The 17,505-nt window shown below is 47.5% G+C and overlaps 1 protein-coding gene across 3 annotated transcripts in view; it reads left to right on the plus strand.

Annotated features, from left to right (window-relative positions):
• Positions 1-17,505, plus strand: part of LOC8028464 (aquaporin-10) — a 63,702-nt gene that overhangs the window by 42,180 nt on the left and 4,017 nt on the right. Inside the window, exons 2-7 of one of the 3 annotated variants that reach the window (XR_005716089.3) lie at positions 6,621-6,747; positions 9,893-10,030; positions 12,389-12,507; positions 14,056-14,273; positions 15,310-15,560; positions 17,473-17,491. Coding sequence is in view for 2 of the 3 variants with exons in the window: in XM_029989270.3 (XP_029845130.1) it covers positions 6,621-6,747; positions 9,893-10,030; positions 12,389-12,507; positions 14,056-14,273; positions 15,310-15,461; positions 17,473-17,505 (787 nt within the window). In the remaining variant the exon portion in view is untranslated. Of the gene's footprint in view, positions 1-6,620; positions 6,748-9,892; positions 10,031-12,388; positions 12,508-14,055; positions 14,274-15,309; positions 15,561-17,472 lie in introns of all 3 variants that reach the window. The other 2 variants (XM_029989270.3, XM_029989271.3) reach the window with 2 other exon arrangements.

The following is a 17,505-nucleotide window of genomic DNA, read 5'->3' on the forward strand; positions in this document are numbered from 1 at the left end:
GTTTCCAACTGACTCCTAATGGGACCCGGCTACCCGTAGCGTTGGCTATACGGAAAGCAAGTCGTCTGCTTTTTGCGCAGGAGCTGCTGTGACGTCAGAACGATGCCGAGCTCTTAATGGCTGATTGAAAATAAATAGTGGGTAGAGCTCAAAGCCCCTAGTATTGAGGTCTACACACTGTTTCTTTTTCTTTTTTTTTTTCTATCATGCCATAAGAGTTTGGTGTCATTCTGACGTCATCGCAGCTCCCGCGCAAAAAGCAGACGACTTGCTCTCCTCATAAGACCATCGCAGGGTGAGATGAGTACAGGTGCAATATACCTATACGTTCGAAAAAGCCGCATTCAGCAGCCGTGTACACGCTCCGAAAGATGCGAGAAACAGCTTCCATAAAAAAGAGGCTATATTGTCTGCCGAACAGATTAAGAAAGAAGCGATAACGCTGAGCTGGAACGGCAATCTTCTCAGAACCGGGGCAACTGAAGATATCGAAGGTGCTGGAATCAAGCAGTCATCAAACCAGATCGCGTGAAAACGTCTACATTAAACCCGTTTCACTGCTTTCAGCAGCACTTCCGATAAGATATGAACTCTGAGGGGTTATTCTTACGCAATTCGGCGACCACAGAGACCTTCCCTGAAGGGCGATAAGACAGCGGCGCCAAGACCGACAACCGTTTCATCTGCCAGCACTCATACCGTCTCGGAAGTGCTGTCGATCGTTAAGTCTGCTGCGGATATTCGCTCCGCTGCCCTCTCACCGGATGACAGACGTCGCTGCTACCGCAATAAAATACGTCGTACGCGTGCCAGATGTCATAGTGCTCGTATAACAACACGATAAGAATCTGGGTCTTGACGATTGTGACGACACATTGCGTAGTGCGAACTGCTAGAATACGTGTCAGCGGTCACGTTTGATTCGAAACAAAAGGCTATAGAGTAATCGATTATTTATTTTTCATATAAGAGCACGTAATCGTTTGAGTCGTTTTCAGCCGACGAGAAACGACGGTGTCCAATTTTAACTCCGTGAAGCCTATCATAAGTGCGTAGCAGTTATGTTTCATTATACAGTTGGCGTTACGTTGAAACGGGTTAGCAATAACTCGAAGTCTGCAACGCCACTTGCGAGAGATGGCTTGGCATGCAACGAATGACGGAGCTGCCTGATGCAACCAGATGCGGTTTCAAGGTACGGGTAGCGCAGTGGGCGTCCGATTTTGTAATCATCCTGAATCTACAAAAGCTTTGGGGAGCGATAGCGCTGGCGTGCGAAGATTCGGTTGCGCCTGATTAATACTGAAGGCACACATAGCGGCCGTGGAATGGAATCTTGTAAGAGGTAGCACTGCCTTTGCCTCCCCTCCCCTCGTCGAACGCCTTAAAACGCGGAGCACCGTCGTCCGGCGTCTGGATTGCGCATTCAAACGCGTTCCAAGGGTGCAGTAGAAAGAAAGGCCATACTCACTAATCATTAGTAGCAGAGCTCAGCATTCTGTCGTTTCCGCGTCTCTTGTCTCCTCCTCTTCTTCACTTTGTGCGCGCATTGGTCACAATCTCGACCTGGGGCATTCGATGGCTTTGCCTAACAATGTCACAGCGCTTGTGTCCACCGTTGGTCTAGTTATTTGGTGGAAGGATATATCAAGGCTACCCTTCCGGAATGGCGTCCCACCACAGGGCCTGAGAAAGTGCAGTAGCGCTTTTGCAATAGCCTGTATCAAACTAAGAACTGCGGGAGATACTCCACTAACAAAAACAACGCTCCGCTCAATGTCCAACGCGCAGAGGCGCGTTGGGCATTTAGGTGGAGTCGTTGTTTTTCTGGGCTCTAATCTTCACAAAAACGTTCGCTGACAGACGCTTTCTCCTTTTTGTGACGTCATAAAGATTATGCATTCCTACCGAGTGACGCCTCTGTTTTTCCCTAAGAGTTCGGAAATGAGTCTCCTGTGCAGTTCTTATACTGCGATGTACTGCAGTCGCACCAGGCCTGGGCACAAAAGCGTCTGTGTATCACTGTGGCGTAAGCAACCAATGAGGAAGACGACCCTACAGGGTTTCGTGGCGGTCTTAACGATGACAGCGCTAAGTGATCACACGCAATTTGGAAGTTCGCCATGGGACCGGTCCTTGATCGGTCCCGTTTCCCGCCGCTCCGTGCTTTTAGCGCCGCCTGGCAGGTGCTTGTTGAAGTATTGGGGTCGCTCGCTGCGGCGGAAAGCGCTCTTCCTGATGGGGGTTCGTCGTCACTTCTGCGATGTTTCAACGAACGTGCACAATGTGGCGTCGGCGGTATAGGGAGTAAACAGAGTCGCTTGTGCAGAGAGTTTGATCATTAATTAGTAAAAATATGGCGAAAATAAGGACACGTCATTGGCTGAAATTGCTTAATGACCTTGGGCGCGATTATTGACAGCTCTTGTGACCAACCACTAGCCACAAATATTCTCCTAGCGGAGGGAACGAGCTTAACAAATACCCTCCAATCACAACTTCTAGGTATAAGGATGTATTCGAGTATATTTAACACGGCGACATTCAGAACGCGCAGAATCTTTCTTTTCATTGGACTCGTAGCCGCGAAGGAACGGATGGTAAAAACAGTGGAGTCGGCTCGTGGGAGTTTTGACTCAAACCCCGCACGCGCACCTCGCATCCGCAGTTTCGCGTCATGTTTCGGGATTTTTTTCTCGGGACCTTTAGCAAACCGTTGCCGTGCTTCGCGTACCGCACTACCGGACGGTACCACCCGGGCGCACGCTTAAAAGCACGCTTCAAAGGCCCGAGCAATTTATTTCCGCTGTATTGTACTTAAACCGTATAGTGCTTCGCTCGCAAAAGCTAGAACACACCGTGATACTCTTGTAGTGTAAACAGAGCGGTACGTCCCTCTGCGTGCGTTTGAAGAACAAAGCGCAGGTAAAGGTCAGGGACAATCCAAAGAGGGGAGCTGAGTCACCGATTTCAAGGAGGGCTTCTACTTTGTCGCTGTTCGTATACCGACGCCCCCAAACGCCTTTTTGTGGAAGGTGACTGAGCAGCTGGGAATCTACGAAACAATGTGGAACGAAGTCTCTGTAGTATGCATAGAGTCGGTCCGAGGCCCCTCCGCGCAGTCGCAGGTGTACTCACTAACAGTTTAAGAAACTCGAGGCGTGGCAAGTCTCGAGCGTCGTATTATGACTCTGCAGCGGGTGAGAATGCGGCATAGGCCGATAAACGAACGCCGAAGAACGGACCACGAACCGAAAAGCGTAAGCATCACAAGCCACGTCATAAAGTGTCTCAAGTTTGTCCGGGACCACGGCAACATCATTTAGTTCGATCACCGACAGGTCCGGTACAAAACGGCGTGGCCAGTTTCAGTCATCGCTTCATGACGGGGCAACCAATCGGATTTCAGAACCGCCCGATAAGGACCGCCAGGAGCCAATCGGGAAGCAACGACGCCGTAATAATCGGCAACACTCTCTCGTTTCTTTCGGCTCTCAGTGGCTCCTTAATATATAGTCATGGCCCAATATGTCCACACTTCTCGCTTTATGATTGGTTAATCGGCGTTCGGACCGTTAAATACCGCCATTTCATGGGCTGCGGAACTGTAACGCTCGGGATTGAATTGAACGCCACCGTAGAAGCAGCTCAAGGTACGAGGTTCGACCACACACATCTTATACTGGTCAACCAAAACAACAACAGCAAAGGCAGTTTAAACATTTCGACAGAGGGAGGGTTTGTGTGCGAATGAATAAGCAATGAGCGCGTTTCAAGACCGCCGCAAAGTCGCAACGATATGGGAGGAGCCGAGCGGGCCGAGTCCCACAATTAGCGGCCATTAATGCCTGTTCAATAGCCTTCGTTAAACGGCCCTTAAATGCCCGCTCGGCCATGCATAGTCCCCCTCGCGTATACGCGGGGAGACAGCAGATATCCGCGCCACGCTCGATCGAAGCGATCGGCAAAAGCCCAAACAAAAATCTTCACTGCTCCGTTTCACTTGCTGATGGACCGCGGCGGACCCTCGGGGCCATCCCAGCCAATCAAGTCTCGCGAACTCGTCACGTGACCAGTAGCCCGCAGCTGCGTTTTTTCTTAATGCCATGGATGCCCGTGTGTCATTGGATTGGTTCTGATCTCTCGTGGCGTCTGTTGCGCTTCATCGTTAGGCGAGGCGGAGCGTAACCGTTCGGCGTTGCTGCCCGCGGAAGCTCACGCGAGCTCTGAATTTTCCGAGACGCAGTCGACGTGATCGGCAGCTGGAGGTGTTCGTTGGAGGCCCACGACATACAGCTACACACGGCTACACTTTAGCATTATTTCTGACCCGAAAACTGCGCAAGTCACAAATGTTTTTTTTATGCGCAGTTTGTGCGTGGCGAATTGACAAGCTGCATCTCGGTAGCTCGGGGATTCATTGTTTGACTATTACGAAACATACTCCAAGCGCGCGGAATGGAACTGTCTCAGTTGATTCGATACGAAACAACGAAGACTTCCAGGGATTTGTGTTTCCAGGGAAGTTGATATTTTTTGGTGTAAACATACGTATATCTGATACTGTTTCTGTTATCGGAAGTGGTGAGAACATGCATCGTAGTAACGCACGTTCGTGCGGAGACAAGTAGTGACAAGCTAAGACAATCTTATCGTCCGCTAGATATAAAATTTAAAAAAAAAATATTAGAGTGAAACGCAAATTCGTTTTAAAGAACGTTTATGCACATAGGAAATTCAGTCCGCCCTGAAGGGGTGGCACCACAGATTATACCGAAGCGGAAACTGGCGCTGCGGCGTTGACATGTTACCGGCAACGTTGACCCAATGGCCTGCTGCAGGTTAAGAATAGCAGGGCAAACTCCTTCCAAAAAGCCGCCCCCCCCCCCCCCCCCCCCCCCCCAATTTGTCATCTGTAGCAAAGCGAAGGCAAGTGGAGAAAAGAAAACAACCAACTCTGGAGAGCAGAGACTAAGAAACATCGCGGAAGGCTTGTCCTGCTATGCGAAAACTACGATAGACTACAGTGAAACTTCTTATCATTCTTCTAAGTGCATTTATCGATGACAAAACAGCTTCGTGTCCATGTTCGTGATAGCTCTCTCTTTGATCAGGGGCTGTGCCGCACGCGGCCGCCAAAAAAATCGATGGCAACGAACTCCCATGACCGGCAGTAATAATCGTCTTTCGCGTAACGCGCAGCACGGGTTTTAATAGCGGTCTCATTTTTCAATTAAGGGGAGAGGAGGAAAGAGAGAGAGACAGAGGGCAGCCTTGAACGCCCCTCCCTCCGTTCCCTCTTCCAGTTGTTCAAGTCAAGTGTGCACCTAGCAGGGCAGCGTTCCGGATTTCAGGGGAGGGGGTTGTAAGCTAATGCAGAGCAACCAGTGGTGGCCTTTCCTTGATGAATGTGCCTTCTCAGCAGATCGGAAGGATAGAGTTGGCCCCGTTATCGAAACGGAACCGTTAACGGAGATGAAGGAGGTGCCGAGATCGAACGGTAACGGCCAAGACCTGTGTGCTGATGACGGTTTCCATTATGGTCCAGTGTGTTTCGCGTCCGGTCGACCGTACGATGTTTTTTGTTTTGTTAAAAACTGCAAAACAAACGAGTTTTGAAAACGTTCGTCAGTCATAGTTACGTTAGACTGATCTCTTTTGTACTCCTACCCACTACTAGTTTATGCGGTAAAGATGTAAAAACTGAGGTTACTACGGAGTTTGGAAGCAAGGTCACCTACTTTCCTTAAAAGTGCTTTCCACCCCCCCCCCCCCCCCAAAAAAAAAAAAAAAAAACTTTTTTAGTTTTATACCGGTAAATACATTTTCTACTGCTCTGACTGGCGTGGCAGCGCAGGTGTTAGGGCATAAAACGACGGCGTATGGACGAACTTGAAGATGCCATGTTAATCCCGCCATATGCGCTACTTTATGAAGCGAGTTAGTTGTTGCACACCGTGCACAAATTAACATACCGGCTCTCTACTCTGTGAGTACGAGGCTCAAAAGGGTAATGGGCAAGGGACTGGAGCAAGATTTTCACTTAGTTGCTTCACGCTTCAAAGTGCTTAGAAATAACAAAGGACACGCAGGCGAGCTGGTGAACTTTCAACGTCTCTAAAACCCGAGACCCGGGAACAAAAAAGTGGACAACACTTACACCGATCTCAACACACCTGGTGCTGTCCACTTTTTTTTTTATGTCTCAGGTTTTTTAGGTGGCAAACTGTTTTTTTTTTTTTTTTCTGTAAAGCCCCAATGCACGGGTGAGCTCTTTATAATGAGACACCAGGAAATTCATTTTTTTAATGTCCCCATGACGATATGCGCGGCAAATGATTTGTCAGTGGATGTCGAACATGATAACGTTTCAAAGAAAACTCTAATTATTACTATAATTTGATTGTAGTGAGAGTTTACCATGTATCCGTTTACGCTGCAATCATTTTTGCTATATCTCTTTGTTTGATTTTGGTGACTGCTCCAGCTGTCTCTGGAGGAGGACTTCGTCAAAGAATTTTGTACTACTTCTTTTCTCTCTTACTTCCTTTATTTAAAAAAGTAAATAAAATAAACTTGAAAGTTACGAATAATTAAAATCTGCGCTCTGTTCCATGCAGCTTTTCGGCAACACCGTTCTGGCGATTCTGACCTTCGAGAAAGCCAGTACCGACGGCCTGGCAGCCTGCTTCTGGGGATGGGGGCTGGCCCTCACCCTCGGAGTCCTGGTCGCCGGAGGAGCATCCGGTAAGAAAATCAAATCAAATCAAATAATGCTCTTTTTTTTTGCATCTGCTCGTTATGAATATACTTGGGCGTCCTTTACGGCAAACAAGGCAATCAACTGGTCGAAGACGGATTCCGCACTGCCCATACATCATACAAGAGTCACGGAGTCTCTCCGTAAATACGATGAGAGAATCATCCGCGGAGATGCCTCAGGCATGTTGGAAGCATGATACACTTCGTACGGATGTGATCGAGCATGTCTTCAGACAATCTTTTGTGTGACCAAGGTGTGAAGACAGCCATAGCAACATGCCTCAGAGAGTGCCTGTAGAGTGTCTTTTGCATGACTTTTCGGCAGCATGTCCGCGGCTTTCCAGACAACGCCAAGTCATGGAAGGCGGAGCTGACAGCGAGCTTGACCGTCTGCAACTCTAGCTGCTGCATGTGATGCAAATCTCGCAGACTTGATCAGTGCATGCATATGGTTCCCCAATTATTTTCGAGGCTTTTTCCCCACATAACAAGACGTACAATAGGCTGATATATACCGAGTATATTTTTCAACTTTTTGAGGGTAAGGGTAGTTGGAGACCCCTAATTCATACACATCATCACCTATACTTTCACCCATATGGGATTTCAAGGAGATAAAATTAATTTAAAAAAATATATACGGTGTCGTATAGCTATTGTCTGAAATTAAATACAGCTCCGGTAATAAAGCGCAGCAGCTCTATCAGAAACGTTAGTACTCTCTATAAACGAAGAAGCAAAACAAAAGATGAGACTAAAACAGCAGCTTTGTCCAAGCCGGCTCTCAGTCCCGCCCATAATAGATTACCATCAAGTCCCCATTGTTCAAACGAGGTTGTATTGAGCCTTCTTCTTCCATCGCATTCCAAAGTCTCAATCGACGTCCCGAGGCATCGAACAAAGAGTCAATAAATCACTCTTCGCAGCAGCGGCGTTATTTGGCATATACACGTGCTTTCGCATAAACCTTTCTTCCCAAACCTGATAGACTCGGTAAGAATAGGAAGCTAACGGCGTAAATTATGCACCATATTCGGCTTCACGGACTGAATACAGCATAGTAGGAGCTACGTAACATGCAGATCTATTGTTCAATCAATCCGTGTACCATCTCGCTTTCAAAGATGATGAGTAATGGCGAAACACGAGCATAGTCATTGCCAAAGCAATAGGCAATTGGGAGGTGTGAAAACGACGGCAATTGTGAAAAGGCCGTTCAAAATATATCAAACCGTGATAAACAGAGTGAATTTCTCGGTAATAAAGAAAGCTTTCGGAAACTTAGGGGAATTAGAAAAGCCACTCGATTTTTCTCGTGCGCCCACAAACATTGCATACATCGAGTTACAGTTTAGTAATGTATCATTTTATTCATTCTTTCATTTTCTTATACCTCTTTTTTGTTTTTTTTTCTGCAACGTTTTGCTTTAGTGTAATTTTAAAAAACGCTGACAAACATAAACGAATAGAAGATCATTGCTAGCTAGCGCTACTCAACAAATTATAACACGTCATGGCGATCCAAACCAGCTCTAAATCCACCAGCGGGCCTCTCCACAACACGAGAGAAACTCTGGAGAACACATACTCCAGTAGCAGCCCACAGCGATATGGCAGCCAATATTTTAATTTTTACCGAATAAAGACAATAACTGGGTCGTTTTAGAACCTATGCTTTTGTCAATACATGGCTTGCTTTGAATTCAAATCAGTTGCCATTGTAGAGGCTTCGCTGCTGGGAGCGTAGTACCTTCAGAAGCATGCATTTCGCGCCATCGAATTCGTCTTTTCTATGTAAGAACCAGTAGGAATGACCACCAGCATGGTGCAGTGACGTCACGTACAAGCCAGAATACGTTCACACTCCAACTGCAGCAAAACTCACAAAGTTCCCGTACGTGACGCGAACTTTCCGTTAGGTCCATTCCCGATTGCTTCGCTTTCTAAATGCGTCACGCAACAAATTCTGAAAACAGTGAGGGCCAAGGAAGATCTGAGACTGATGACACCACGAACTCGGCGCGCCAAAGATTTCACAATGGGTCATCATCACCGTCGGCCAAACATTTGACGCTCCCTCAAGTATGGCCTACTACGCGACTTCAAGTAAACAGTGGGAGATAGACAACGCTCTCGGGGCCTTCTTTTTTTTTTTCCCCTCCTCCCGCTGCGATTGTTGAGAGCTATTTTGAAGAGGCCGCGAAGACAATTCCCAGACCAGGAAGTGTCGCTGATTTCTGCCCACCACCGTATTAGTCACGCTTCTCTGGTCATGTGATTAGGAGTGCAGATGATTCTGGAGGAAGGACTGTAACTGCCGGACTTCAATGATGGCCGACCCTCGATAGCTCATAGTTCAAATATTTTTCGGCATTTAGCATTATTCTTCAGAGATGCGAATCTGCAACGCCAAAACTGGTCTTCTTCAGTACCAATAAATAAAAGTTCCCTTCTTTTTGTTCTATTATCATGAATACCCGAAGGCAACCACGTCACACTCACGAGCGCTGGTAAAGCTTACGTTGGTGACCAGTAGATCTTGTTTTTTTTTTTATATAGTAAATTACAACTTAAGAAACGCAGGGCGTACGGAGTCCCGAAGATCTTATCATCCAGCCAATCAGATTGAGATAAGTACGCCGAAGACCCAACCACAAAGCAAAGGCCACGTCCTGCATCTCTTAGGTTCTCAGTGAGTGTAGAAAAACCTCCTGTGTGGCCTTAATCGTGTGGAGTAACCAGAATGTCAAGAAACCAGAAATGAAGCTTGTGGCAAACTACAATCTCGCCTATTTCACTCCTTCACAGTTGCATTTCTTGTTCTACCCCAAGTTATACTCAAGCCGCGGGTGATCTCATTCATCATACTCTTGTGTTGGTACTGTCTTGAAGAGCGCGGGCTGAGAGCGTGCATGCTTACTCTGAAACTGAATCCTTGTTTGCATCAACAACACGAATGAGTGGTTGAACGGACGGTTTGTTCAAGATGGCCGCCGTGAGACCATAAGTGTAGCCTTGCGAAAGTGTCCAACAAGGTGGAAGATTAACGTCATGCAAGTGTTACGTGAAACTTACTCTGTGTCTTCATTATTTAGTTAGCACTAATCCCCGCATTCTTTTAACGGTGCAGGGGCTCACCTGAACCCGGCCATCACGGTTGCTGTGACGACGATAGGCAAGTTTCCCTGGAGGAAGATTGTCCCCTACGTGCTCGCCCAGTACATCGGAGCCTTCATCGCTTCCGTCGTCCTCTTCATCACTTATCGAGGTTAGTGCTATTAGTCAAACGTAAACTGTGTGGCACGAGGGCGAGCGCATGCGAAGGACCTACCAAGTAAAAGGTTGACCAAGTTAATGCTTTAGACTCTGCAGCCCGAGCTTTCGCTTCAAGTGCTAACGAGCTACAGAAGCTATGCGAAGAGCAAGTCGTCGGTTTCTCGTCAGAACGACGCCGAGTTCTGGTTGGCTTTGGCTGGAAGGATAGTGCGTAGGCCTCAATGCTAGATGCCTCAAGATCTACCCACTGTTTTTTGTTTTTTTTTTTAATCAGCCAATAAGAGCTTGGCTTTCTGACGTCACCGCAACCCCCTGTGCATGAAGCAGGCGAACTTGCGCTCCGCCCCATACTTCGGTTAACCTTTAGTTCAGACGCAGCAGACGCTACGGGCTAATGGAATCGATAAAGCAGTGTAAGAAGCGTCAGCCATCGGTTCTTTCTTGAACATGATTGATTCAGCAACGATAGAATACGTGCAGAAACATGACGACAGCCATTTTGGTGCGTTTTTGACACTGTGTGATTGGTCTCATCTGCTCGTAACTTCGGATGCGTTCGAACGTAAGGTGAAACGAAGCATACCTACACGGCCACGCAATGCCTCCTTTGCCGAAGATGGGTTTGAAAAGACCGATGTATCTGTGAATGGAGGGATGTACGTGGCTGTTCTCCCTTAAACCGGCGACGGGTGTGACCTTATCACCCTTTACAAATGTTTTACTGCACCTTGTAGCTTCTCATTAAGTATCCGAAGCTGCCATATTTTGGCCGTGCACACTGAGTTTTTATCGGGAGTGTGCCGTCACCGTTCCACATGAACTCGGGTCCAATCCCACGCTTCGTTCTGGAAGCTATGATCAAAACATGGCGACTACGGGTGTTGCCTGAGGAGGTTTTTAAAGGATCTTTTGCACACGGTGCGTGATATTACTGGGACGCCGACCTATGCGGAGGGAAAGTGTCGTCTGCTTCTTGAGCAGGGGATGCGGTGACGTCAAAACGACGCCGAGTTTTGATTGGCTTTGATTGGAAGGATTGTGGGTAGGCATCAATGCTAGATGTCTTGTGGTCTACCCACTATCTTTTTTTTTATCAGCCAATAAGAGCTCGGCATTCTGACATCATCGCGACCCCTACGTAAAAAGCAGACGAACTTGCGCTCCACATTGGATCGCAAACATCAGTTTATGGTTGTTGTATTCTCTATGTACCAAGCCGCGCATCGGCAGTGGACGTGTGACCTCAAACTATCAGCTTTCTTAAAGGGGGGTGCAACGATTTCCGGACTTGGTCAAAAATCTGTGGAAATTGCCCTCTGACACCTCTAATGTAAAGCATTGAAAACCAATTTTGCCTGCGTGTCGTAGTTGTTGTGTAAAAAATAAAAAATAATAAAAAGATAAATACTGGCATTTCTGGCACCCCTCAACTCACCCCCAGTCTTCAGGGTCTCACCTGGTGCCACTCCTGGTGCCGTAATTCGGGGTGCCGTTTAAGCTCCCGCGTGCTCTCTTGGAGGATGCTTCCTCTCCTTCTCTTTGCTGACATTAGCGGGCGTTATGCTGCAGCTTAGAGCCCAGCGAGGTCACGTAATCTTCTCGACGTAGTTCCTTCGACTGCCACTCGCGGCTGCAGGTGGGGGAAAAAGCTCGACTTTTGCTTGGCGATTATGCAGCGTAATCGCGACATTTTTTTCTTTTAAGTGAGGGAGATGTTTTCTCTATCCTCCGGGACACGATAAACAACGTAATAATGACGAGATGCAAATTTTTTTAATCTTAAAATCGTTGCACCCCCCCCCCCCCCCCCGGGACACGATAAACAACGTAATAATGACGAGATGCAAATTTTTTTAATCTTAAAATCGTTGCACCCCCCCCCCCCCTTTTAACTACTAAACCGTGTAGAAATTTAAAACAACTTTTTTATGGAAACGTCACTGCAGTTATGTTATTTCATGTTGTACTTCGGAAAAATACGTCATAGTGAGCCACTCGATTCTGCAATAGTTCGGCTGTTTTCTCGGTTTAACTTAAGTCTCAGTTTGGCTGAATATTTTGGTTCGAATTAAAGTTTCACGTCGTTGTGATCTTTTCTCTGTCTGGACATCTGAACTTTTAAAGCCGTTCCAGGTTTTTATTTTATTTAATTACTTGAAGTATCCGGTTTTTTTTGTTGTTCTTTTTTTTTTGTGTGTGAAAAAGCCAAACGTAAGTAAGTAAACAAACACGAGTAAATCGTTAGGTGAAGATCTTTACATTAAACTAGCCTAACATGGGTGTATTTTTCCTTGTAGTTTAACGCGCCAAAGTTTGGCGCGTTTAATAAACGCACCAAATTTTCCTCCAGGTGCCTTGGATAATTTTGATGGCGGGAATCGCATCGTCACCGGCGTCAACGGCACCGCTGGCATCTTCGCATCCTATCCCAAGGAATTCCTCAGCACCGGAAACGGGCTCGTCGACCAGGTACGAAGGAAACACGCTGAAACAAAGGCGTACCGTAAAGCAGCCCGAATCTTTTGAACGTCCATCGTCCGTGACAGTGCAGTGTAAGACAGAAACGATGTGCTCTGTTTCCCCGCCACCGACAGAAAGCCAAGGCCAAGGTCAATCCCGTTATAGTCGCTCACGCTACTCGTGTAGTGAGAGCTCAGGTTTTTAAGGGCTACAAGCCAACGCACCTGACCTTTGGGTTGTATAATTTTCTTTCGCCACGAACGAGATGACTCAGAGAGACTGTTGAAGATCATGCGCCACACGTCAAATCGAGGGACTTTTTTATGTCACGTTTCGTGTAAGCGATAGCTCCAGAGTCTGAATCGTCCATGAGGTTCATTTTCGGGTTCTTACCAACTCCAACCATTTTCGTGCTTTATTTATTTTATTTTATTTTAGTGTTCCGTTTGCGAGCAGCCACGTTTCAAAAGCTAGTCTGGCCACTGTGGGTGGAAAACGCTTTGCTGGGGTCTGACAACCGTGGGCAGGCCTTAGCGAAGCTTGATTACCGGACGATCTACACCATGGAGGTAGGAAGCCTCTGGAGGCGACATGCAGCCACCAGAAGTGAGGCCAGAAATGTGGAAGGACACGCGCCCAACGATCAACAAAAGCAAGAGACGCCATTGAACGAAAAGGAGAGCCGACTTGACGCCAACAGCTGTTTTGATCATTCTCGGGCCACAGCGTCATCATTTGGGGATGTGTCTTTCCACACTTCTGGCTTCACCTCTGGTGGTGCCATGCTGCCTCCAGAGGCTTCCTACCTCTATGATCTACACAGACCATCAGCAAGATGGCGGCGCCCAGAGGTCGTATTTCCAAACGTGTCCAAGAATGAACCTATTGGCAATGAGATCGAACTACTGGGAGCGCTTTGTCCAGCTTATTTTTTACTGAGCTCGGTGTTTAACTCAAACAAGGCCCGTGGCCTGTATTCTTTATGCCACCTCCCTCGGTCGAGCGCAGATTGGGCACGAGTACCGCGTCAGCGTTCGGTTGGGACTCGTGTTCAACTGGTGCTGCACTGGCGGAACCCGAGCCCCAGCCGAACGCGGACACAGCGTTCGTCTGCGTTGGCCGAAGGCTGCATCAGAAACAAAAACAAATCATCCATGCTGCTGTTGTCTCTATGGGCTTAGTTCTCAACTTAGCCGGCAGGGCCGCGACAGATGAATCCCCTTCCTAGGGAGCCTAGGTTCCCTAGACTCCTTAGGCTTTCTAGGGAGCAAATCACCTCAAACCATGGAGAGTGCTTGCAATGCAATGGCGTACGCCTCCTAAGTAAACTGGTCACAAGTGTGCGTGCGCCGAGTTGTTGCGTGGTAAGTAGGAAAGCGGGTGGAAAGCCGAGAACGCTCAAAGACGATCAACGTTTCCATTACCCTCTCGCAGCTCGTGCTGCAAACGCGGCGAATAAACCACGTGACGCCGATCAAGTAGTTGGCTATACTCTGTACTTTGGGCACACTGCTACTCCCCAATAACGCCATTTTTATCCTCTGGCACGCACCACAGATCGTGGGCACGGCGCTGCTGATGCTCTGCATCCTGGCCATCACGGACGCGCGCAACATGGCGGTGCCCCAGGGTGTCCAGCCGCTGTTCATCGGCTTCGCGCTGGCCGCCATCATCCTCAGCTTCGGCTACAACTGCGGGGCTCCCCTGAACCCGGCTAGGGACCTCGCGCCTCGGGTCTTCACCGCCATGGCCGGTTGGGGCGGCGAGGTCTTCAGGTGAGGTCCGCCACCTTGTGTGGAGGCGTAGCACTTAAAACGGTCATATCCGATCGTATTCCGAAGTTCTTTTTTCTTTTTTTACACTTGTGCGTGTGCTTGTGCCAGCAGAGAATTTTGGAGGGCTACGCTGAGGCTAGGGTGCCTCAATGTCCTTCTGTTTAGGGTGATGCCACCCTTTGTAGTAGCCGATGCCGACAGCACGCGCTCACGGGGAAAATACAAAGAAATCGACGAAAACAAAATGTCGCCATAGCACAGTCAGCGCCACAAACGCGCGCAGGGACACGCTCTTTCACGCGCTTCTGAACAAAAAATAAAAATAAAAGTGTGGGACAAAATGGCGAGATGCCACCACCCTAAGCAAAGCGCACATGAAGGCACCCTAGCTGAGGCTTGTTGTACACTACACGAGTTGTATTTCAGCATAAATATACAGGTACATTCTGATATAGGCAACGGGATGTTGAGCTGGCACACTCTTACGGTTCCACCGTGACAACACGACCAAGATTATTAGTTGCGAGCAACAAGTGTAATGGCGTGCTTAAGAAAGCACGAAAGAAGGTTCACCTCTCTTTTAAACAAACGCCGGCAAAGTTGACATAGGACATTGCTCTTATTTCCGTTGTGTAAGCCACAGTTAATCCCTCTAATAATGCCATAGTAAGCGCTTGGTCATTCGTGAAAGGCCGACCACGGTGATGTTTTTGGTCGCGCAAGTCGCCCTGGAGTCACTGATTTGAGAGAGCAGTGAGCTCAATGGTGGATCATTCATTTAAATAAACTTGATTGTCAAGTTTCACTTAAACAAAAAGATTGTTATTGATGATTACTTGAGTACTAAAAATTACATTTTGCAACACCTGAACGTATCTTGAGTATCACGTGGCCAAAGTCAACTTTTGAGCACTACCGTAGCAGACGATAGCCGTCCACATTGCAAGACGGTGTGTCATTTGCAAAGGAATGCCTAAAACCCACCAATATCATATATACCTCTGTCCATAACGACAAATGGACTGTTTGTCCGCAGCTTCCGGGACTACAACTGGTTCTGGGTGCCCATTCTGGGACCCCACATGGGCGCCATCCTCGGTGCCTGGATCTACACCCTCGCCGTGGAGCTGCACTGGCCCGGTGCCACGTACGAGATGGACGGCGGCAACCCCGTGTCCATCAAGGACGGTGGGTACACAGGAGCCATACCCGTCAACCACGTCTGTTGAAAACGGCGTCCGCACCCGCACACACATATTCCGTCCCGAGCCACCCGCACTCTTAAAGGTAACCCTGGTCTGTGTGTCCCCCCAGAGCCAGAAGTCTGTGTTGCGCATGTTTTGCCACGTCTGATGTCTTTGTACCTACATCTCCGTGTGGTGGGCTTCGAGTCATACGTGCGTTCGTTGAACGGAATGAGTTTGGTCTTCAGCTAAGTTTCGACACTGTCATATGCCCCGTTTCATGTTATTAAGGGGGGATCGGTGGCCGAGTGGTCTAGCGCACACCAGCTCGGAGCACGTGGAGCGAAAGCTCGCGCTGCAGAACCCAGGGATCCTGGGCTCGAGCCCCACCCCTGCCCGTTTCGATCTGGATGAGCATCGTACCGGCGTGCAGTCGTGCATCACTACTGCGTGATGCACGTTAAAGACCCCAGGCTAGCGGTTGTACCGCACTGGCTAAATTTCTCATCTACAGCTGGGAGACTCGCCGCCCCTGTGAGGCAGACCAAGTTCTAGGCTGTATAAACACACACACAACCCAATTTTTTTCATGTTATTATCGCCGTTTCTGTGTTGAATTCCTGAAGACATTTCGAGTGACTAGGTGGTGTACTCGCAGAAGGAACAAGGTGTTGACCTCCGGTTGGAGTCGAAACTGTCTTATTCCACCTTTAATACCACCATCGCATGCTCATGCGCGTATAGTGGTGATGCCCTCGCAGAAGAAAGATGGCTTTCGTAATCAATTTGATTCGATTACGAGTTATATTCCAGGTGCCCTCTCAGCTCAGTACCGTTATCGTTCTGTGCGCTTAAAGACTGGACACTCGTATGTCTGCTGTTATAAACGTTCTAAAGTCCTTTGAGTATACAGTGGTAGCATGTTGAAAACTTAGTGTAATTGATTCGTCGTCGGCATAATGAAGAAACTTGATGACGCAATGCGCTATGTGTGGCATACTGTTTTATGAGTCCCGTGCTTCGGCTGGCATATGTTGTCCACGAGATCTGCCTTCTGATCGTCGGCTCAGTTTGATTAACCCGATATAATGTCTGCAATGGTTTTAAAGATTTTATCCCTGGCTTTGTTCGCAAATGGCTTCTGCCCCAGGTAGAATAATTGTTATATTCTTGTATGAACGTTCTGTTTTGCAGCATAGAAAAAATTCAGAGCCTAAAAACATGAATATTTTAACGTAGAAATACCATGAGGTCTTATGAACCTAGTCACATGATCGTATTCGATGTCAGTCTTGAGCTCCAAGCTTAAACTAAGCAGCTCAGAAACTAAACATTCAACTTAAAATTGCCGTAACTTTTCCTCCTCATGTACCCCGCAGTTTTACTATATGATTTCGATGTTCCACTGATTTATTATTTCAACTAGACGCATTTATTAGTGTCATGAGGTTCAAATTTAATAGTATTTAGAAGAAGCAACGCCATAGCAAAGTGTCAATGTTTCGTGGTCTTGATGTTATTAAAAAGAAACGTGTGATATAATCTTTAATCTATATTACATCTTTCGCTCTCTTAATCTTAATTATTATTTCCGCGGCAGTTGTTTCGAACTATATTCTGTTTCCAATCATCGTTGGAACTGTGTATCACGTAAGGCAGCCCTGAAATTATTGGGTGAATTAAATAGCGAGTAGTCACGCACACGCTTCCAGCACTCGGAAAATATCTCCTCAAGTTAACGATCTCCGTGGTGACACGCACTGCTCTAAATGCAACCATGTTTTCGCACACGGCTCGCGTGGGAAAATATTGCATGCAAGAGTTTGTGCACTAACTGCTAGTGAACGGATTACATGTTCCTGGCCTGAATTCAGCCGGAATGTTGCACAATGGTATAGGGAACGTTCCCCACACTAGATACAACCAATATGTAAACAAATAAAACCAAAAAAAGAATAAAACATTTCGGCAAAGGTTAGGGTAACCAACGTATACCGTGCTACCTTACTTTTCAGACATACATGGCCCTGATGGAATGTATAGCGAAT

This window comes from Ixodes scapularis, unplaced genomic scaffold (assembly GCF_016920785.2).
Source record: "Ixodes scapularis isolate PalLabHiFi unplaced genomic scaffold, ASM1692078v2 PGA_scaffold11__112_contigs__length_91849675, whole genome shotgun sequence".
NCBI classification, from domain to species: domain Eukaryota; kingdom Metazoa; phylum Arthropoda; class Arachnida; order Ixodida; family Ixodidae; genus Ixodes; species Ixodes scapularis.